The sequence below is a fragment of the Hypanus sabinus genome, chromosome 10, assembly GCF_030144855.1.
Source record: "Hypanus sabinus isolate sHypSab1 chromosome 10, sHypSab1.hap1, whole genome shotgun sequence".
In the NCBI taxonomy this organism is placed as follows: domain Eukaryota; kingdom Metazoa; phylum Chordata; class Chondrichthyes; order Myliobatiformes; family Dasyatidae; genus Hypanus; species Hypanus sabinus.
In genome coordinates, this window is record NC_082715.1 from 94944323 (window position 1) to 94968833 (window position 24511).

General features: G+C 37.6%; 1 protein-coding gene across 2 annotated transcripts in view; it reads left to right on the forward strand.

Moving 5' to 3' along the window:
- The window catches only part of ascc3 (activating signal cointegrator 1 complex subunit 3), a 374033-nt gene that overhangs the window by 229806 nt on the left and 119716 nt on the right, over positions 1–24511 (forward strand). For both annotated transcript variants that reach the window (XM_059982329.1, XM_059982330.1), the window contains exons 25-30: positions 2499–2719; positions 3794–3879; positions 6203–6369; positions 8812–8957; positions 10877–10997; positions 13395–13537. In XM_059982329.1, coding sequence (XP_059838312.1) covers positions 2499–2719; positions 3794–3879; positions 6203–6369; positions 8812–8957; positions 10877–10997; positions 13395–13537 — 884 coding nt within the window. The remainder of the gene's footprint in view (positions 1–2498; positions 2720–3793; positions 3880–6202; positions 6370–8811; positions 8958–10876; positions 10998–13394; positions 13538–24511) is intronic.

A 24511-nucleotide genomic window follows, 5' to 3' on the forward strand; every position in this document is an offset into this window, starting at 1 on the left:
TTCCATAGCTGCAGTTAGATGATCTCTTTGTTAAGGTAATTGATAATAGAGTTTCTGCAACTAGCTGCAGCAACTCTGCAAAAAATAAAGGACAAAAAGCAGCCAGATTTTTAAGAGGCTGATTACTCTTGACTGGGAGTACAAGCGTATGAACTTTGGATCAAAATGGTTTGTAAGGCAACTCGAGTTTGAATAACTGGCTAGCACTCTTCACTTGTGATCCCACATAAATAATAACTAATACCTTTATCAAGACTCTGTGATAGCAATTTTGACTTTGAGTCTGAATGTTATTGTCCATGACTTGAGCACCTTAGCTAGACTACCATTTTCGTGTATCTATAAGGAAAGGGGTATGATTGGAAATGCCTTTTTAAAGCTAAAGCCACAGTTCTTCAGAGATATATTCCCATGAAGGTGGTTGAAGAGAAACATAGTTTGTTGTGACAATATGTGGAAGTAAATTTTTAAGGCTGCTGTGTATCTGGCCATTATCATTCCAAAATCCATGACATCACTGCATGAGTTCCTCAAGGCAGAATCCTGGGCCCAACAATTTTCAGCTTCTTCATCAGTGAGCTTTCTTATATCATTTGCTTAGAAGTGGGAACGTTCACTGAAGATTGTGTAATTTTCATTTCCATCTGCAATCCCTCAGCAAATGAAGATGTCCATGCCTGCATGCAGACAACCTAGGTACCAAGATAAATGGTAAGCCTCATTCATGTAACGAGAATGCCAGGCTATGATCACTTTCCAACCCCTCACTCTCAATATTCAAAGGTATTGCCATCACTGAGATCCAACCATCTTGGTCTCTGTTTTAATGATAGATTCAATTGGATCAGCCACATAAATACTGAACTGAAAGCTTTTCTAACAGGCATAACAGAACAAAATACTCTCAATGTGTTCTCCACAGCTCCAAGACTTCAACACTGTTCAGGAAAGCAGATCACTTGACCTCTGCCTCACAACTGACATTCATTCCCTCCACACTAGTGTGTGTGTGTGTGTGTGTGTGTGTGTAGGCCTCCATTAGTCTCGATAGACCATAGATTTGCACCTTGGAAAGTTTCCAGGGCACAAACCTGGGCAAGGATTTTTTTATGGAAGACCGGCAGTTGCCCAAACTGCAAGTCTCCCCTCTCCACGCCACCAATGTTGTTCAAGGGAAGGGCCCTGGTGTACAGTTGTTGCTGTGTGTGCCATCTATAAAATAGACTGCAGTTACTTACCTATGATACTTCAACAACATCTGATGGCCTTTATCTCAAAGAAGCACAAGGGTTTCAACCACAAACACCATACCTGAATGATTTTCTCCAATTAATATCAATTCAATTGTTATCACAGTCTTAGAGCCTAGAACTCCCTCCCCTATGACATTTTGGAAGATCATTCACCAGGACTACAGAAGTTGAAGATGATATTTCACCACGGTCTTCCCAAAGGCAAATGGCAATAAGTGTTGTAGTGATACCTGCATGCTGAAACTTGAATAAGTAGAATGATTTGCTGTTTCTGTCACCATGTTGTACACAATTTGACTGCTGCATTTGCCCTTCAAACAACAATAAGTATATTTAAAATCAGTGAATTAGTTAAAAAGGATCTTTGTGACTGAAAACATGAGTGGTTTTAAGTAGTTTTTCATTAAAACATGTTGCATATAATGAAAATGTTATACATATCACTATCTTCCTCTTTCATGCTCTTGCTTTCATTAATGGAAAGCTAATGAATTAGGAAGTGAACAAATACACAATTTTTTGCATGACCCTCCAGCAACAAAATCTTTTTGTGTGGGTGATCCAGAATGTTTTACACATTTAGCATTCATGAGGACCTTACTGTGCTCGTAGAGGGATAGAGAGTGGGATCCTGCTGAGGGATTGGGGAGTAGATCAGGTTTTCTAGAGACAATAGGGCAAAAGACAAGTTCAATAAGTGAAGGCAAGCAATAGGCTCTGATAGATTGAGGTAAGAGGTCAAGAACTGGTTGAATAGTTAATAGAGCCTGGTGGTTGCGTTACAGGACAGGCAACTGGAGGCTAAAGAGATTAGTGATCAAGGATGTTAGGTGGATAGGCAATTTAGCCACGTCCAATTGGAAATCAGTTGGAAAGGTTATTGTGCACTCTGTGGGATAACAGCAGTGAGGGTGGTGGGGATGGGATAGGAACGATTTTTTTTTAAAGATGAAGACGGGTGACTTGGATATCATCATGGTGAGACAAGTAAAATTGAATTTCCTTTAACTAATGCCAGAGCTGGGCTTGTTGTTTTGCCTTGTGTTGTCTGTGTTTCTATTTGGATGTTATATTTTTAGCGTTTTATATTTTGTAGTGTCTTTCTTTGTTAACTACTGCAGTTAAAGTTTTGTCATTTGCACTTGTGTTCAAAGAGGTGTTCCAGTTTGTGTGATGTGCATTCACTTGTATCTCTTGATGTATTTATCACATGTATTACACATTTAAATTACCTGTACTTTGCAGAATTGCTTGATCTGCAGCCTTTGCCCATCAGTGCTCTGGGAAATCGGGAGTATGAAGCCCTGTACAAGTTTACTCACTTCAACCCAATCCAGACTCAGATCTTCCATACTGTTTATCACACTGACTGTAATGTACTACTTGGAGCTCCAACGGGTTCAGGAAAGACGGTTGCAGCAGAACTGGCAATATTTCGGATTTTCAACAAATATCCAACATCAAAGGTTACTTTTGGTTTAAATTTTAAATTATCTTTGGAAGTGTTTTGGCTGAAATATTTAAATCAGTACATTGTTTAATCTTAATAATAAATTATCTTGCACTACTGGGGTAAACAAAAGTTATCTTTGTTTTCCAGCACAAAACAGACATTAATAAAATTGACTGCCATTACACTTCCTTCCCAATACAGTTGACCCTCCTTATCCGCGGGTTCCGCATGCGCGGATTCAACCAACCGCTGATCAGGAAAACCCAGAAGTTCTCTCTCCAGCTCTTGTTGTTTGAGCATGGACAGACTTTTTTTTTCTTGTTATTATTCCCTAAGCAATACAGTATAGCAACTATTTACATAGCATTTACATTGTATTAGGTATTATAAGTAATCTAGAGATGACTTAAAGTATATGGGAGGATGTGCGTAGATTACTGCGGATCAGGAATTGAAAAAAAAGTGGAAGTTAGAGTCGGAAAAGGTACATACAGTATTATTTAGTGTCAGCCAAACGTTTGTCTTAGTATATAGTATATATTTTACCTTTCAATACATATAAAACACTTAAGAAATGTATGTATTTCAATAATTAAACCACTGCATTGCTTAGTAATACTTGTAGCTTTCATCGGGGCAGGGCCTTCACATGCTCCATTATTCTCACTTTATTCTTTAAAATTGTTCTGATTGTTGACCAACTGTAGCCTAATGCTTCTCCAATGACCAATTAGTGTTTCACCTCTTTCCACTTTGTTATTTCCACTTTATTTTCAATCATGATCGTTTTCCAGATAAGGTCCAGAGCTCTGCCAGGTCCTAATGTCCACTGACTTATGGACATTGTCGACGAATGTCCACCGTGGGGGGGTCCCGGAACCAATCTCCCGCAGATAAGGAGGGCCAACTGTATTCCCTTGTTAATGACAGTGGAACAACTCCTCAGGTGCAGCAGTAACTGACAATTTCATAGCCTATATTGATACAATTATTCAATGTGTATTTTTTATAATGTAAATATGGTGCATTAGGGAATTTAACTCCTGAAGCTTGATTTTATTATTTTTGAACTTTGTATAATTTGTAGGCAGTTTATATTGCTCCTCTCAAAGCACTCGTACGTGAACGAATTGAGGATTGGAAAATCAGAATTATGGAAAAACTGGGTAAAAAGTAAGCATCACATCTATTGCAATCTAATAGAACAATTCATGAACCCTTTATCAATGCCTCTGATTATTATTGCAGTTAATTCTTTTTGATTCTGTAATAGGCTTGCTTTACAATTCTCATGCTTTTAATATAGTACTCAACCATCTATGGAAATGTGTGGTGTAGACAAAAACTGATTTAGCAATCACCAAAATAGTTCCGTAAATGTTTCCCTGTTTGAGTTGTAATGGTTTCAGTTCATGCATTTTCAGATGCATATTCCACTTGTAGCTCTTCAAATAATTTATTCAATCCCATTTCAAAGTAACATTTTAAAAAGGGGGGGTGAAGGAAAGATATTTTTGGGGAGTGTTTTGTATTTCAATTTATTTTCATGTAAGATGCTGCTGAATAACTTAAACGATATCACTTATTAAAAAGGAAAGAGAAAACAAAGGCTCTTAGTTTAGCATTCCTTTTTCTGTAAATATTTTAGTCAAAGTGGTTATGATGAAAGATCATTGCCCTAAAACAATTAATTGTGTTCCTTGCTTGAAATTTGCTGCTTAATGTGTATGTTTCTGATATTTGCAGTTTTAATGTCATATTTTCAATATGAGCCTTGGAGTGACAATCTTTAAAGAACTTAAACTTGATGTTTTAATTTTAAAGAGAATCACTAACGAATCATTGGCACAGGTTCAAAACTACCTCCCTTGTACCAATGATTTAACAAAGCTACAAGTACATTGCTACTTTTAATTTTAATTCCAAGTCAGAATGTAACTGTAATTATCCTTTTGTATTGACATAAAAATCAATGCATAAATTCAATTGGATGTATTGGTTGTTATATTCCAATTAAATTACATAAATTCTTAAACATTTCCTACGGATTGGCACATAGCAAATTCTGTATAATCCCAATATTTAGGAAAAAAAGGGAGAGAAAGCCAAGTAGTCTGACAGAAATAGTAGGAACAATTTCTGGAGTCTATATTCGAGGGGATGATAACGTGCACTTAGAAAATGATAACAGGATAATGCTGAGTGATTGCATATTGTGAAAGGGAAATAATATTTGACACATCTGTTAGTTTTTTGAGTTTATAACTAGTAGAATAAATAAACAATGAACTAATCCATATGGTGTACTTGAGCTTTCTGGTGATAGATAAGGCACCACACAAGATATTATTAAAGAAAAGTGAAGTTCATGGGTTTGGAAGTAATACGTCATCATGACCAGGATAATGGATAGAATAAGTAGTTTTATTTTGTGTTGTGCGATCATGAAAGGTGAGGTACAACAGAACTTGGTGCTATCCAAAATCTAGTTCAATTATTTGGATGAGAGGAAAGAGTTTAATATATACATTTTGTGTTTGCATTGTGGCTTGTGATGAGAAGGTCCAGAAGTTTCAGGGGTATCTAGATACCATTTATAAGCGGTCAACTACATGACAAATGGAATATAATTTTTCAGGTCATTATCTTGGTGGGAAAAAATTTATATATTTTTTAATGGTGAAATATTGAAAGGTCTTGCTTTGCTGTTCAGAAGTACACAAATCACTAAGTTAGCATGCTGGCACACAGGATGCCAACAGTGTGATTTTTTTTTTGGTGTGAACTGATAGCTTTCTGCAATTATATAAGGCTCTGTTGAAACCTAACCTGAAAATATTGTGTATAAGTCTGGTCCCTTAGAAAGAATAGACTTGTGATATAAAGCAGTCTGCTTTCTTGCATGTGGAGACTTTTCTCCATTGAGGTGTTGTTAAATGGATCAATGTGCATAATCTGATAGAAACAAGCAAATTACTTATAGAATTTGATGGGATAGATCTAGAGATAATGTTTCCCTTGACTGGAATGTCTAGGACCAGAGTTCACAGCTATAAAATAGGAGGCTATACATGAGAGCAAAGATGAAAAGAAATTTCTTCACCCAGATAGTGGTGTCTCTGTGGAACTCCCTACCCCAGAAAGCTGTGGAGGCTGTTTCTGAACATTTTCACTCAGAAATTGATAGGTTTGGATGTTAGGGGAGTCAAAGGACACAAGAAAGTGGCATTGGGGTAGATGATCTTCTGTAATCATACTAAATGGCAGAATAGCTCTAAGGAGCCAAATGATCTACCCTTAGTGTTTTTGTTCAACTGAGTCCAGTGCAACTTTCCTAAATCTTCAACCTAATGCCAAGCTGTACATATCTCCATTTAAAATCTACCCTTTTTATGTTTGTGAAAAGCATCAAGTTATTTAGTAATCTATAGCTGTTCAAAATATATTCATTCTGTATTATTCACATCTTATGCTTAATATATATTTTTTTCCTTAGTGTAGTGGAATTAACTGGGGATGTGACTCCAGATATGAAGACGATCAAAGAAGCAGACCTCATTGTCACAACCCCAGAGAAATGGGATGGCATCAGCAGAAGTTGGCAGAATAGAAGTTATGTCCAAAAAGTGGCTATCCTCATCATAGATGAGATCCATTTACTAGGTAATTATTGAATATAGAACAAAATTAGATACATTGGCATCCATGATTCTGTATATTATATTCCTTTCTGTTCTGTAACTCTCATCCCATTGTTTTCATCTCCTACATAAAATGTTAGTTTTGCCATATGCTTCTTCCATAAGCATGCTTCAATACCTCACTCATATCTTTTCTTTATGTGATCCTCTTTTTCCAAAAAGAATATATGCATCACAGTTGATGAAACAGCCAAGTGGTTTCCAGGCAGGCCTCTGGCAACACTGTTGTGAGCACTACGATACATGGGTACAGAAGTAATCCTTGAAAGCTTATCCATCTGAGCAATATAACTTGAATTTTCAAGGACATTATGCTATCCATGTTAGTGTTTATAAATTTAAATTATAAGTTTATTCTCCTTGGATCTACTTACAAAGCTTCTACAAAAATTGAAATTTTTGATTCTATACTCACAACTCTTTGATTAAAATTAAATTCATTGGACAATAAAATTAACTGTTTGATCATGAGGTCAGAAAACTGGTGATGAAATAAAAATTTCTTGGATGATTTGGGTAGAACTAACTGGAATTAAATAACATTGTGCAACATCAGAAGCTCACAGGCTGCATGCAGCATACGGCACAACCAACAGGTGATATGAGATTTCTCCAGATTTATGCGTTAGGGTATCATGAGCAACATGGCTTCTAAATTCAAGCTGATGACCAAGGGTGTTAGTAGTAGAAAGGAAGTGAAATGATATGTTGATATCAATGGGTGTTAGAGTTGAGATGATTGCTTGTCAAATTGGTGCATTAATACCTTAAATTTCGGGGTTCACACAGTCATGATGTGCCTTGGAGATCAAATGTGGATGCAGGGTTTTTGATAGGGGGTGATCATGCATAGGCTCTGATGCAGGGGTAATAATAGTAACAAAGAGCTGAAAGGGAAGCAATTTACTCAAAAGTCAACCATTTCTGACCATTGTTGTACTGGATGACATTGTTCTGGATTGCTCAAAGATGTTCATTCCTCAACAGCATGATCCAAGCTCCCCCACATGCTCTAAAAGGGGCAGTACATCAGGAGTGAAATTATCCTGTGCATCCCTCTTGTGGAAATGGTGTCAGACACCTAGAGAAATTCACTGAATTGTATTAAATGACTCAGAAGTGGTGTCACAGCATTTAGCACCAGAGGAAGGAAAGATTTTCAGTTGGAAATACCAGGGGAAAAAATTGTTAAGCAGTTGATTTTCTTGGCACAAAGGTACTCAATACAAGGACCTGCTGCATCTTCACTGGCAGCACGTGCTTGAAAATTTTGAAAGTTTGATTATTTTCCTCACTTGAGATGACCCAGAGTTAAGCCCCAGGCATTGGGTTTAAATACACAGTCAGGTACAAATCCAGTTTTACTATTTAGGAAGCAAAGGAGAAAACTTTTCTTTCTGGGATCTGAAGAACTTTGCTTCAAATGCAGAGGGATTAAGAAAGGGTATAATTCAGCAGCTTTTCTCCTTCTCCTGTCAGTAGAAATTGCTCCGCATAGGCTTAGAAGCTAAGCCACATGTGAAGGCCAGGTGCTGGACTTAGTTGTCAGAGGGTATTTGGAGCAATTAATAGGTAGTGGGAGCTTGACCCCATTAACACCCACAGCTATAACAACCTTAAAGAACCAGGGAGCTTAAGATAAAGAAATCCTTAGGCGGCAGTGATCATAATATGACAGAATTCGTCCTGGTGAAGATAAAGTCAGAAGTATCATTATTACAGTGGAGTAAAGAGAATTACAGAGGCATGAGAGAGGAGCTCACCAAAATTGATTGGAAAGGGACACTATCAGGGATAAAGGCAGAACAGCGATGGCTGGAGTTCCTGGAGACAATTCGGAAGGCACAGGATCTATACATCCCAAAGATGAAGAAGTACTCTAAAAGGAGGATGAGGCAATTGTGTTGACAAGGGAAATCAGAGACAACATAACAGGTAATATAGCAAAATTAATGGGAAATTAGAGGATTGGAGAAAATTTTAAACAATGGAAATCAACTAAAAATGTTATAAGAAAATGAAATATGAAGGAAGAATATCTTTTGTGAGAGGATGGTGAATCAGTGGAATTCATTGACATTGGATGGCTGTAGAGGCCAAATCATTCAGTAGATTGTTTCATTTTTCATTAGTCAACGCTTCAAAGATTACAGAGAAAAGGCATGATAAAGGGATTGAGGGGAAAATAAATTAGTCATAATGGAGCAGACTTAATGGACTGAATGGTCTAATTCTGCTCCTATGTCTTATAGTTTTGTTTCATAAATAATATGCATTATGTACATTGCAAAATTTGTTATTCTCTTTGTGTATTGAACTTCCTGTCTCAGATCTAAAAAGATTTTATGTCTTTCTTGTTAAGCAAGATTAATATTTAAAAGCAGTTTATTGGGTTTATTTGCAGGGGATGAAAGAGGTCCTGTGCTAGAAGTAATTGTGTCCAGAACTAACTTCATCTCTTCGCACACTGAAAACCCTGTCAGGATAGTAGGACTCTCCACTGCCCTGGCAAATGCAAAGGATTTGGCTGACTGGTTGGGTATCCAACAGGTAAGGAAAATAATTAGACCATGAGGAGTAATGGCAGATAATGAGTTGATACCAAATGGATTATTTGTGTCTATGCACTTTGGAAGCGCATATTATTTAATCCTACATTGCAGAATCCAATCAGCAGTTTGTAAGCTGCAGCTGACAATGATGAAAGGAAGTGCCTTTTATCTACACAGCTGATGGTGAATTTCAATGAGCAGTAACAATCCATATTTGAATAACCACTTGTGTCATTAAACAAATCTCTATAACTCACTTCGTATTTAATACTATATTGTCTTCCTTCTGTCATTTTGAAGCTTCTGCAGCATTAATTTTTTTCTTAGTATGAAAACATAGTAGGAAATACTAAGGACATGCTTATAGAGACTAGTTATTGCAAGCTGACACAGCTTTTATAATGTTTTTTTTCAAGCTGATTGATGCATCTGTGGGATCTGAAAATAGCAAGTACATAAAACTCTAGTCGTTCTTTTACTTCAACCATTTTTCTATCAAAACTTTTACTTAATGTTTTAATAACTCTAAATTTGATTTCATTCAATCTCCACATGTCACCTTGCTAAAATTCCAATTATCTGCATATTGCCCTGCTTGTCCATCATGGCTGTCATCAATACTTGCTTTAGCTCCCAATTCTCACAAAGAATCAAGCATTAAATGATCAGTCCTGTGTGAGCTTCTTACAGTACATATTTCTAACATTGCAGATGATCCTGAAGTTTGAACTCCCTGTCCATTTCTTCCCCAGTATTCAGTCCTCTTTTTTTTCAGTTGTTTCTGTAAAGCTCTTTCAATTCTGGCTAGAGAAACTCATAAAAACTCAATACTTTGAAGAGAAAATATTGTTACTTATTTTGTGTAATAATTCATTAATTTATAGGACCAGGTTCATTCAGTTATTGATGAATTTATACTTACTACATATACAGAGTGTGTCCCATTTTTCCTTTTAAATGATGTGCGGTATTGCATGATGAACTTTTACTTTATGGATAATTACTTTGGAGCTTGCAAAAATTGTTCCAGTTTCTTTGTTTCTTTTCCTCTCCGTGTCTGACACTACTGCATTGTTTTATACAAGTAATCAATATTTGTGCATGAGTCTAGAAGAGCACTTGTCTGTAAGGTTAGTCACAACAGTCTTTTATGTTTGTCACTTGGTACTGTACATGTCTATACACAGTGCGTATACACACACAGGTGTGCAAGTATTAGCCCCTTGATAGAAATGAGCAGCAACAACCATGAGTGGTTTTTTTTCTTCTCCAATATCCCTCAGATCTAGCTGGCAGCTATTATACTGCATATGCTTCCCCAGGTATTGAATATCTCAGTCCTGAAGGGATGTCCTGAGATAAAAGAAAATGCATGAAATACACTAGATCTGGTAGCTTCTCTGGAGAGAGAAACAAAGTCACTACTCCACCTTATTAACCTTGCATCAGAACTGACCATCCAGCATAGAATATACAATGCATTATCCTACTTTCTTTTGTGAACTAGCTTTGAAGGAAAGACAAATTTTCATTATGGTAAACACGAGGAAATCTGCAGACGCTGGAAATTCAAGCAAAACACACAAAATGCTGGTGCAACACAGCAGGTCAGGCAGCATCTATAGGGAGAAACACTGTTGACGTTTCAGGCCAAGAGCCTTCGTCAGGACTTACGAAGGACTGATGAAGGGTCTCGGCCCAAAACGTCAACAGTGCTTCTCCCCATAGATGCTGCCTGGCCTGCTGCGTTCCACCACCATTTTGTGTGTGTTGCTTGTAGTTATGGTGTATCATTCTTTTTATTTTACATTAAATAGCAAGGTATCATTCACTCATAAAGTAGACAGAGTGATTAACCAAATGATAATGCTTTGAGGTATGTTTAAATAATATGGTTTATTTTTATATTTAATTTAGAATGGACTATTTAACTTCAGACCATCTGTTCGTCCAGTTCCTCTTGAAGTGCACATTCAAGGCTTCCCAGGCCAGCACTACTGCCCTCGCATGGCCACTATGAACAAACCAACATTTCAAGGTGAATTGTTACATTTCAAAATCAAGAACAATCTTTTAAAATGTGTAATCTCTCCTTCAATAAGAGAAAGGATTCCATGCTTGGGCTTTTTAAGGCATTGGTCAGATCACAGTTTTGGGCCTATCTCTAAGAAAAGGCCTTAGAGAGGGTTCAGAGGAGGTTCACAAGACTGATTCTGGAGATGAGCAGGTTAATATAGGCATAGTGTTTGATCATTCTGGGCCTGTACTTGCTGGAGTTTAGAAGAATGAGGGGGGATTTCATTGAAACCTATTGAATATTGAAAGGCTGAAATAGAGTAGAAGTGGGGAGGATGTTTCCTATACTGGGGTGTCTGGGACCAGAGGGCATAGCCTCAGAATAGATGAACATCCATTTCAAACAGCGATCAAGAGGAAATTTCTTAAGCCAGAAGGTAGTGAACCTGTATAAGGATCACATTGATAGCTCTTCTAGTGTCAGAGTACTAAGATATGAGAGTGTCAATCAGATCTCAAGAAATGTCAGACAAACTTGTGTTGTTTTCTCTGGAGTGGCAGTAATGAACAGGTTAATGTATGAGGAGTGCTTGATGGCTCTGGGCCTGTATTCACTGGAGTTTAGAAGAATGAGGGGGAACCTCAATGAAACCTACCAAATATTGAAAGGCCTAGATACAGTGAACATAGAGAACAGGTTCCCATTATTGAGAGAGCCTAGGATGAGAGGGCACAGCCTCAGAATAGAAAATGTCACTGTAGAACAGAAATGAGGAATTTCTTTCACCAAAGTGTGGTAAATATATGGAATTCATTGCACAGTTGGTTGTGGAGGTCAAGTCATCATGTATATTTAAAGTGGAGGTTGATAGGTTCTTGATTAGTAAGAGTGTTCAAGGTTGTGGGGAAAAGGCAGGAGAATGATGTTGAGACGGAAAATGAATCAGCCATGATTGGTGGATCATACTTAATGGGCTGAATGGCCTATTTCTGCTCCTTGATTTTATGGGTCTAAATCAGTCTGTTTCTGTTCAGCTAAACCGCAGAGCATTGTGAACCACTGAGTGCTATGTTGTACTGTGCTGCAATTTTAACTGACCATGAATTCATTAGCTTCTGATAAGACTACAAGTTAAAACCAGCACTTCTATGATAATTTTTCCTTTTAATAGTAGATGATGTTTACCAGTGGTATGTACTTGAATAGATACTGATTGAAAAATATGAAAAGAATTTTGTGCATAGTCATTGTATTAGAAATCTTAAATTGCTTCAAGTATGAAAATGTAAATTAACTTTTGCAAAAATAATCCATAGCTGGTAACATTTAATTATACTGTAATTATTTTATTGTGTACCTAAAATAAGTCTAAATTGAATGACTTAGCACTGAAAGTGTGCAATATCTCATATCTGTCTAGAAGTCAAGTTTCCTTTACATGCACGCTCTTAATTAAAAAGGAAAATAGCACCACTGCTTGACAGACACAGTTATCAAATTCAAAAATGAATCTGGAATGCATCACCTGCCAATATACTGGAGACAGGTTGTAGCATGACCTTTATGAGGGAATTAGATAAGTATATTGGTGAGGTATATTTGCAAGGCGACAGAAAAGGGGCTCCCTCCTATTCAATTGCTGTAGTAGTGTGCTGGCACGTTCATAGTGGAATGTATGGTCTTGTTCTTTGCTATAACTATTCTTTCATTGTGAGAGATCTGAAATTTGTTGTGCTTGTTATCTGTACCCGATTTTTACAAATTACTTTTAAGTTCAACATGTAATATCAAATATGCCTTAAATCAAATATTTGAGTAAAGAGCCACAATTTACGAGTGATACTTTCCTTTGACCTTTGTTGTTGGGGTTCTCCATTGCATTGCCAAAAATGAGTAAAAAAATTTCCCATAATAACCACATATTTGCAGTTTTCAGTTGCTACTGCATTTGAAATAAACTAAACCTGGCTGGACTGTATGCTCTCAGATTAGCAAAGCACAATATTGAAACATAGAAGTGAAGTCTTAAAACTGAAATATGACATGCTTATCTCATTTCACTAACAAGTGGTTATTAATTCCTTTGAGAGTACACTTCCTATTGATGGAGTAATAGCTGGAAAAATAAATTCTCAAAGTTTAGCTGTTATGTTATCATTGTTAACACTTGCACATTATTTTAGGTCAGACTAATTACAATTATATGGCTAAGCTTATTAGCTGTATGACATAAATGTGTGTATTGATTTGAGGAAGAGGGCAGACTTGTCACTTCTGATTAATTACAGCCTGACAATAGCAAAGTACTAAACACTAATGAACAATAAATCTATTTTGGACTGATCAACACAGCTGTTCCTAAGGCACCAGTAAGTCATTAGATGTCAAGCGTTTACAAATAGTTATTTTTCTTAACAGCCATTCGGAGCCATTCTCCATCCAAGCCCGTGCTGATCTTTGTATCCTCCAGACGTCAGACTCGTCTCACAGCTTTGGATTTGATAGCCTTTTTGGCAGCAGAGGAAGACCCCAAACAGTGGCTGCACATGGATGAGAGAGAGGTACAATGCTCTACGTGAAACCCTAATTGGTTTGGTTGTTATTTTGTTTTTCAAAAAAATTACTTTTATTGATATAGATGTTTTCCAGGTCAACAAAGTGAAGATATGGATTCCTGCCAAGTCAGCAACTCATTAAACTACTTGTGTAACAGCCCAAGCTGAACAAATTAGATGTGCTAATAGAAAAATAGTAGGCTTATTCATTTGATCTATCTTTGACTGTAGATGTAGATGCATGCATTGATAGGACTGTGGAAACCTATTCCCAGATACAGACATTTGGTCAAAACGATTGAAGATGTAAGCTCACTGTTTCCTTTTATGGTCAGTATGAAATCAAAAGGGCATTGGTCATATGCTAGAAGGGAACCAAAGAATTGAAGTGTAGAGGGAAAGTCAGAAGTTGGGACCTTGCACAGAGATCATAAATTAGGACAGGATATAAATAATCAACAGTAAGTAAAGAAGCCTTGGTGGAATAACAAGCAAGTGCTTTACTGTAATATTTTATTTATTTGTTTGTTTATTTAGTGCTACAGAGTGGAACAGACTCGTCGCAACCAACAAGCCATGCTGCCTAACAACCCAGCTACTTAACCCTAACCTAATCACAGGACAATTTAACTGTTAACATCTACTAATTGACTTTAGAGTGAGAGAGGAAACCAGAGTAACCAGAGGAGACCCACACGGTCATGGGGAGAGCATATAAACTCATTGCAGACAGTGCCGGAATTGAACTCTGAACTCTAGCACTCTGTGCTATAATGGTGTCGGGCTAATCACTATGCTATCATGGAGTGTGCAGCATTTAGTCTGTCCTAGATCTACTTGAATTTATTTCAATTCTCAAAAATGAGCATTGCTTGTGGAAAGTCAAGTCTGACACAAAAATTGGGTAAAGGTTAGATAAAATCATGGCTTACAAATGATTATTATTGCATTCATTCCCAGGTAAATACAGTTTTAATGGTGTGGTACTGGTATAGCACCAGGTGATCTAATTTCTGAACCTTGATGGTTGAAATATAAGGTCAGACAAAGCTCCCAGGATTGAATTAATCTGAACACTAAATTCCACAACCAGAGAAAAGATACACATGGAAATGCAATGAAGAGCAGTTTGACTCTTCGCCCAAGACCAGGAAACTTCATATGACACTATAGTCACATACCACAAAAGCCAACAATTTTGATAAGCATTTTTGCTTCTTCATTATTCCAAATTTTGATAATTTCTTCTTGCAAGTTCTCTTCCTGTTCTTCCACCTTGCTAAGAAATGGGTTAATTACCCAGTCCAGAATTTCCAGATCATTCAAATCTTTGAATTATCCATAAGTTCTGGCCAGTGTAATTAAATCCTTGAATCAATTCTGAAAATCCTTCTTCAGTGACTGCAGGTGTAAGTAGTACTCTTGCAAATCACTGTTTATGAAACAGAGTGCCATATTTTGCATGCAGGGAAACTGAAAACATTCATCACCCAATGTTTTGCTTATGTTTCCAATTTTCAATAAAATTGGACACTGCACTTTTTGCATGGATTAAATTAAAATTCTCACCTTGCAGTTTCATATTTAGAATGCTTATTTTGTCATACAGATTAGCTAGGTATGCTACGTCCCCACTTAGAGGTTCAAACTTGTTTTCCAAGCTCTTGTTAGCTTTGAGGAAAAATTCAACCAGTGTCAAAAAGATGAACGTAGCAGCTTTTTCACAACCAATACACTTCAGTGTGAAGAAGCAAGCATTCCTCTTCATTATTATCTTGCATAACTGGCAAAATGTTCTGCTATTTAATGGATGAGCTTTAATTTTGTAAACAGCAGATATTGCAAGAGTCATGCTTGAAAAATGTTGCTGGCTGAGGTTTTTGGCTGCAAGATGTTGACAATGGATTGCAAACAGACTTGGAATTTACTTTTTCATAAATGCCACTAAACCTGCATGATGACCTGCCATATATAGTGCTCCATCTGTTGCACAAGAAACTGGTCCAAGTCAGAATACTTTTATCCTCACTATACATTTTGAGCTCACTGTAGATTGATTCTCCATTGATATATTTTTAACTTTTTACAAAAGAGAATGTCGTCATAAATTTTTCCATTTTTGATAAACCATACATATGCCATTAATAATGCCTCATTGTCTCGCACAGTTGACTCATCCAGTTGTATCCCAACTTTTATTTTGTAGCTCTGTGCATAGTTGATACTTAATGTTTTCACTTGTTTCATCATTATGATGAGTTATTACTCAGAGGAATTGATTTTAAAATACTGGTATCCACTTTGAGAGCAGTGGTGAGCACCTCTGATACAGCAGGGAGATTTATGCCGGTTAGAAGAATGGGCTGAACGTTGGCAGATGGAGTTTAATGCTGAGAAGTGTGAGGTTCTACATTTTGGCAGGAATAATCCAAATAGAACATACAAGGTAAATGGTAGGGCATTGAGGAATGCAGTGGAACAGAGAGATCTAGGAATAACAGTGCATAGTTCCCTGAAGGTGGATTCTCATGTAGATAGGGTGGTGAAGAAGGCTTTTGGAATGCTGGCCTTTATAAATCAAAGCATTGAGTACAGAAGTTGGGATGTAATGTTAAAATTGTACAAGGCATTGGTAAGGCCAAATTTGGAATATTGTGTACAGTTCTGGTCACCGAATTATAGGAAAGATATCAATAAATTAGAGAGAGTGCAGAGACGATTTACTAGGATGTTACCTGGGTTTCAGCACTTAAGTTACAGAGAAAGGTTGAACAAGTTAGGTCTCTATTCATTGGAGCGTAGAAGGTTGAGGGGGGATTTGATCGAGGTATTTAAAATTTTGAGAGGGATAGATAGAGTTGACGTGAATAGGCTGTTTCCATTGAGAGTAGGGGAGATTCAAACGAGAGGACATGATTTGAGAGTTAGGGGGCAGAAATAAGGGAAACACGAGGGGGTATTTCTTTACTCAGAGAGTGATAGCTGTGTGGAATGAGCTTCCTGTAGAAGTAGTAGAGGCCAATTCAGTTGTGTCATTTAAGGTAAAATTGGATAGGTATATGGACAGGAAAGCAGTGGAGGGTTATGGGCTGAGTGCGGGTAGGTGGGACTAGGTGAGATTAAGAGTTCGGCACAGACTAGGAGGGCCGAGATGGCCTGTTTCCGTGCTGTTATTGTTATATGGTTATATATGGTTATTAATCTTTCACCAATTAATATTGGATTTTCTGTACTTTGCTGTTATTTTGGAAATGTTATAGGAAGCAATGAGACCACTATCATGGTAATTTTTAGCTTCCTTGGCAAATGACTCGAGTGCAACGTTTTTCAAATGTTTCTTTCATCTGCGACTGAGTAATACCTTAAATAGCCTTTTCAGGGTGTCTTTTACGGAAATGTTCCTGCAATTTTGATGGTTTCATGGATATATTAGACAGTACAGTATTACAAATAAGACATATGGTGTGTTGCTAAGCTGACTGCAGTGGAATAAAGCCATACACCAGGTAGGTAATATTGTATTGACACACTTTATGGAGTTTCTGTTTCTTAGCAGGATTAGAATTCAGGCTCCACTGCCTTCGGACTCAGAGTTTGCGCCATATGTTTTTATCCGTTCTTAATGGGGCTAAATTAAAATAAAAAATTAATGCAAACTGGGAATGCCTATTGGATGTTGACGAGGGCAGTGAGTTGGCACAGATGGTAGGATGGTAGCAGCACGCAAAGGAGCAGCAAGCCGAAGATGAAGACAATCACAACAGCGAAAATTATGTTGACAAGGATTCAGATTGGAATCTGAATGTTAGTCAGGATAGAGCTGGTGTTCAGTAAGCTACCTTTTATACTATTCCTGTTAGTGTGATTGACTAATCGCAGAAGGTCTCATAACCCCCAAAATTGGTTCTTGATTGCACATTTGAAGCCAAGGTCACTTTGAACACTTGAGGAAACCTTGAGGTTGGCAAGTTTACTGATTGGCTTTACTTCACTGTTTGGTTCCGGCCAGCATTGTGTTGTAGCACAACCTGTTTTCCATAGATCTGTAGAGAAAGTTGAGAGAGATTATTTGACTTACTAATTGTTGAATTGCATGAACTTGTTCTGTGCCGCAATTTAAGAGCACCCTGGTTACTAATTTCTGCATTCTCAATAAGGTTAAGGTCGGATGAGATTACCGAGTTTCAGGCGTGTTGTGACGACGAGTTGCTCACTGCCTGCAGAGCTGTGGTTCTTCCTGTTTTCCACTGTCTCATCCTTTTTTTTATTGGAAGTGTCTGTTCTATTAACGGTCAGTCAGGTCTCGTGCTTAAAGCTAAGGTGCCACTTATTTCAACCCTCCCCCCAATGACTTCTGTTTCCCCTAGTGCCCTCTTGAGACATGTTACCACCCCATTTGGAATCACTAGTCTAGACAGGATTGTAGCAAGCTGTCTCTTTTTGTGCTCGATCCTCCTTAAGATAAGGCAAACAATTCCATGTGTCTATTTTCTGCATTTCATGCACGTTTAGCCTGATCCCTCTGTGCAGCTGCATTCTATAGATGCTGTCCATTTAAGTAAAATTCTATTTTTCTGTTCTTCCTACCTCAGTTAATAACCTGTTTCCACTCATTTTATTCTCATCTCACCCTCCCTACCTATGTGTGTGTGTGTGTGTGTGTCTCTCTCTCTTTTTTAATATACCAGTGATACTAACTATAGAACCATAGAACACTACAGCACAGTACAGGACCTTCAGCCCTCCATGTTGTGCTGACCCATATAGTCCTTAAAAAAAAAGTACTACACCCACACTACCCCATAACCCCTCATTTTTCTTTCATCCATGTGCCTGTCCAAGAGGTTCTTAAATACCCCTGATGTTTTAGCCTCCACCACCATCCCTGGCAAGTCATTCCAGGAATTCACAACCCTCTGTGTAAAAAAAAAACACAAACACAACAACAACAACTTACCCCTGGTGTCTCTCCTAAACTTCCCTCCCTTAATTTTGTACATGTGCCCTCTGGTGTTAGCTATTGATGCGCTGGGAAACAGGTACTGACTATCCACCCTATCTATGCCTCTTATAATCTTGTAAACCTCTTTCAAGTCTCCTCTCATTCTTCTACGCTCCAAAGAGAAAAGTCCCAGCTCTGCTAACCTTGCTGCATATGACTTGTTCTCCAAACCAGGCAACATCCTGGTAAATCTCCTCTGCACCCTCTCCATAGCTTCCACATCCTTCCTAAAATGAGGTGACCAGAATTGAACACAATACTCTTAAGTACAGTTTCACCAGAGATTTGTAGAGTTGCAACATGACCTCTCTACTCTTGAACTCAATCCCCCTGTTAATGAAGCCTAGCATCCCATAGGCCTGATTCAAATTTCAAATAAAAACAGAAGATGTTGGGGAAGCTTTCAACAAGTCAGACAACGTCTATGGAAAGACCTTGCATTCAGATTTCCAGCAACCAAAGGTTTTGAATTTTTTTTTCTTTCATAGTTGTTTTCAGCAATTTCAGATTAAGTATTAATACAAGTTATCAAATCTTACAATCAGCATTTTGTCCTGCATCTGAAATCTTAAATCTATAATGATTTGAAATGATGATGAAAATTAAATGATCAGTATTGTCAGCTTGGAACATTGTTCTAATAAGAGAGCTGAATATCTGTTGAGTCAACTTGAAAACTTTGCCATCATTGTTGAAAAGAATTAGGTTGTGCAATTTGTTAATTTGGCAGTGTCTTTTTTTTTACATGCCATTGCTAATTAAGATGTGGATGATGCTGATGATAGAAAAATGTTGGCCCTGAGGGCATTAAGGGTTTATCATGTGATGTATCACTGGTATTGGTAAATTGGTTTATTATTGTCACATGCATCAAGCTATGGTGAAAAACTTATCTTGCATACCATCCATTATTAAGGATGCCCAGCACCCAGGGCTTGCCCTTTTCTTACTGTTATTATCAGGTAGGAGATAAAGAAGCCTGAAGGCACACACTCAGTGATTCAGGAACAGCTTTTTCCCCTCTGTCATCTGATTCCAAAATGGACATTGATCCCGTGAACACTACCTCACTTTTGTAATATATATTATTTCTGCTTTTGCACTATTTTTAATCTATTCATTATACATATACTGTACAGGGTTTCACCTGCTATCCGAAGGTACAGCGTTCCTATGAAACCGTTCGTAAGCTGAAATGGCATAAAGTGAAGAAGCAATTACCATCAATTTATATGGGAAAAATTTTGAGCATTTCCAAACCCAAAAAATAACCTACCAAATCATACCAAATGGCACATAAAACCTAAATTAACACTAACATATAGTAAAAGCAGGAATGATATGATAAATACAGAGCCTATATAAAGTAGAAATAATGTACGTACAGTGTAGTTTTGCTTACCAGAATCGGGAAGATTGAGCCAAAATCAATTTGTAGGAGAAAATCGGCACGTACACGCATGTGCACACACCTGCCCATGCAAGGCTTCATGGTCATGGTAGTCTTTTTCGGGGTAAACACAAGTTTAAAGTGGGCGTCTATTTTCATAAAAGTGAAAATCCTCTTTTGGTTAGCGAAAACAGATACTAATGTAGGTCTTTCGTAAAAGCAAAATGTTGTAAAGCGAACTTTGGGAAAGGGGGACACTCCTGAATTTGATTTATTTATTTATTTACTTTCTTGTTGTATATTATGTTAACTGCTTCTGCTAAGTTAAAAGATTTCACAACACATGCTGGTGATAATAAACCTGATTCTGATCCATACAGACCAATTCATTACAGCAGTGCATTGAGGTAGTACAAAGTAAAACAATAACAGATGACAAAATAAAGTGTTGCAGAAAAGAGAAAGTGGTCTGCATGTAGACAGTTAAGGTGCATGGTCACGATGCATTATATTGTGAGGTCGAGAGTCATCTTATCATAATAGGGTAATAGCAGGATAGAAGCTGTCCTTGGCCTTCTAGTATGTGCTTTCAGGCCTTTGTGTCTTCTGCCCCGTAGGAGGAGGAAAAGAGTGAATGTCTAGGATGGTGGGATATTTAAGTGCTGGCTGCTTTATCAAGGGAATGAGAAGAATAGACAGAGTCCATGGAGGAGCAGCTGGTTTCCATGATGTGCTTCCTAACCACAAGGCTTGCAATTCCTGGGGTAAAATGATATTTGGTTGCAGAAGAAAATGTTAGGAACTTGTTCATCAGTTTGTAGTTTATTTTCCTTGATACATGTTTGGAAAACAATTAGCAAAGGGGTGATTTTAACTACAATTTAATTATGTTAATTCCTATGGCTACAATTTAAGTTGAAGTTTTTAGAGGCAATAAAAATAGCTTTTGGAACAAACAAAAGTGCAATAAGTTGGATTTGTCAGGAATTCATCCGAGCAAAATATTCTTCAAACTGTGCAGCTGATGGATTTGTATATGAATGCACATAACATATTTATACAGCATGGGCTCAAAATCCATAACTTGGACTTTATTATAAACAGTTAATAAAATATATGGTTTTAGCATCATCCTAATACTATAACTATAACAAATGCCATGGTAATTTCAATGTGCCTCATATGGTGTATTACTTCTTTTCACAGTTTCATAGATCATAAAATCATGTGTGTAAATAAAAATACCCTCGGACATTTAATGTTTTGCGTGTGATGCATAGCACCCATTAGTTTTAATTCTGAACAGGTAGTATTGTGCTGAGTGGAAGCTGTTGTGTTTTCTGAAAATACAAAACTTTAAGTTTTGTGCAACAATACACCATTTTCATGTCTATTTTATTTCATATTGGTAAAAAGCCAAATTAGCATTATTTCCAGACATCTACTTCTTCATCTCAAATGCTTTGAAATCAGAATCCAATTAATTAATTTGATGCAAGCATCAGCACACTGACCATACACTGCGCAATACAACATAGAAGAGGGAAAACTTAAAGGATTAGCTTCTAGAAATATATAATCCTGGACAAAAGATTAAACAAATCCATGGACTTCTTACTGTCCTCCCGTCTGGTAGGTGCTACAGGAGCCTCCATTCCCACACCAGCAGTCACAGGAAGAGCTTCTTCCCTGAGGCTGTGACCCTGCTGAACCTTACATCACAGCGCTAAGCAGCACTGCACCCATATTGTACTGTCTCAGTACTTTTATATCTGTTTGCTGTAACACTTACTTTTTTTCACAGTTATTTTGTAAATAACACTATTCTTTACATTTCTGGTTAGATGCTAACTGCATTTCATTGGCTTTGTGTCTGTACTCGGCACAATGACAATAAAGTTGAACCTAATCTAATTCAATCTAAGTTAGATTAGAATCTCCAATTTGATCATGTCGTCTTGTACCCTTTCAAGTGACTTATTACATTAGATATATATTGCAAGAAAAAGTTTGCAAACCCTTTGCAGCTACCTAGTTTTCTGTTCAATACTCATAAAATGTGGTCTGATCTTCATCTAAGTCACAATAATAGACAAACACAATCTGCCTAAACTAATAACAAACAAACAATTGTATTTTTCATGTCTTTATTGAACACATTGTTAAATCATTCATAGTCCAGGCTGGAAAAAGTATGTGAACCCTTGTATTTAACAAATGGTATAGTCTCCTCTAGCAGCAATAACCTCCACCAAACATTTCCTGTAGCTGCTGATCAGACTTGCACAATGGTGAGGAGGAATTTTGCACATAAAAAACTGTTTCACTTCACTAATATTTCTGGGATACCTTGCATGAACAGAACCTTTTCAGGTTATATCACAGCATCTCAATTAGGTTAAGGTCTGGACTCTGACTTGGCCATTACAAACCACAGTTTTTTTTCTTTTTAGACCATTTTGTTGTTGATTTACTTTTGTGTTTCAGATCATTATCTTGTGGCATCATCCACCATCTATTAAACTTCAGGTGATGGGCCGCTATCCTGACATTCTCTTGTAAAATGCTTTCATACAGTCTTGAATTCATTGTTCCCTCAATGATTGCAAGCTGTCCAGGCCCTGAGGCAGCAAAGCAGCCCCAAACCATGATGCTCCTTCCACCATGCTTCACAGTTGGGATCAGGTTTTTGTGTTTATGTGCAGTGCCCTTTTTCCTCCAAACATAGCAGTGTGCATTTCTGCCAAAAAGTTAAACTTTAGTCTCATCTGCTGGAGAACATTGTCCCAGAAGCGTTGTGGAACAGCCAGGTGATCTTCTGCAAGCTTGAGATGTGTACCAATGTTTTTGTTTTGAAGTGCAGAGGTTCCTTCCGTGGTGTCCTTCCATGAACATCATTTATGTGTTTTTCTTTTAATGGGCAGCTGCACAGAGACTTTAGCAAGTTCTATAGATTTCTCCAGATCCTTTGCTGTTACCCTTGGGTTCTTTTGCACCTCTTTCAGCATTGCACATTGTGCTCTTGGTGCGATCTTTGTAGGACACCCACCGCTAGGGTGAGTAACAACACTACTGAATTTCCTCCATTTGTAAACAGTTTCACTTGGTGCGGATGGATGAACACTTTAGAAATGCTTTTGTAGCCTTTTCCAGCTTCAAGCATCTCTACAGTTCTTCTAAGGTCCTCTGAAAGTTGTTTTGATTGAGGCATAATTTACATAAACAGATATTTCTTGAGAAGAGCAGGCTCCATCAGTAACCTGACTTGGTGTGTCTTTTTATAGGACAAGGCACCTCCAATCTCATCCCATTGATTGGAACACCTGACTCCAAATAGCTTTTGTAAAAGGTTTTACCCCAGAGGTTCACATATGTTTTTGAATCTAGATTATGATTGTTTAAATGATGCACTCAGTGTTGACGAGAAGTACAATTGTTAGTGTGTTATTAGTTTAGGCGATTTATGTTTGTCTATTATTGTGACTTAGATGAAGATCAGACCACATTTGGTGAGTACTTATGCAGAAAACCAGGTACTGTAATTGCAATGGGTTCACAAACCTTTTCCTTGCAACTGTAAATGATACACAAAAATTGGAATTCTTCCAAGCCATCAACAAGATGCCCCTAGATGCTTCCCATGGAATTGCAGCCATATATCTAAATAACAACTTATCCTTGAAAATAGAGTATCCATGTGTGAATTGTAATATTCTAAGATATTAAAATGACTTTGGAAAAAGTAGTCAAGTTTCCTCCAAAGAGTGACATCTCAGAGTCTGCTAATTATTGAAGTTATTGCTAATAAAACCTGCTTAGGAGAAACAGCTCTTAACTGGCTATAGCATTGACTTTGGAACAGATAATGTGATGGCATAAAACATTAAAAAGTGATCAGGTTTTTAACACCTTTGGGAACTTCATTTTTGGATGGTGATACTGAACAAGCTAACTTTTACTGCAACTCTAGATGTGTTTAACCATGTTATATGCAATGTCTTGTGAGATACTCTTGCATGTTGTTGGGATGTTGGTTCTAAGATTTTGACATGTTGACAATCATGTGTGTGCAAATCTCAAATGTTTCATGTGCAGGAAAATGGTGCTCTCTGCTCCTCTGCATTGAGAGTGCTATCAAATAACCTGAGTCATTCTATTGTGTATATTCAGCTAATATATGAGGCTTGTAAGTTCCTAATATTCCTGGAGTGATGCCAACTGGAATTAAGCTATCTAGCACTTTGCTCTTAGTAGGGTCAGCCATGGCTCTAAGGTCAAGGGGGAGGTTCCAGATAAAAAACAATCCAACCAACACCTCGGCTGTGGAGCTGGTAAAAGACAACAGCAAGGCGAGAGGAAGGCTACAGCAGTGAAGGGTCCCCAGTCTTCTTGTACTCCATGCTACTGAGCCTTGACTCCAATTTGTCATGGGACCATGTGGTATCTTAACGTTCATCAGCTTCCCCACACTAAAGAAAATTACACACGGGTCTGCTCCATTAAGGGAATCCACCCTAACATCCTGGTTATGTGGATCTTAGATTTGCTTCTACAGCCACCAATGACCCACCAATAAACAACCCCTTTG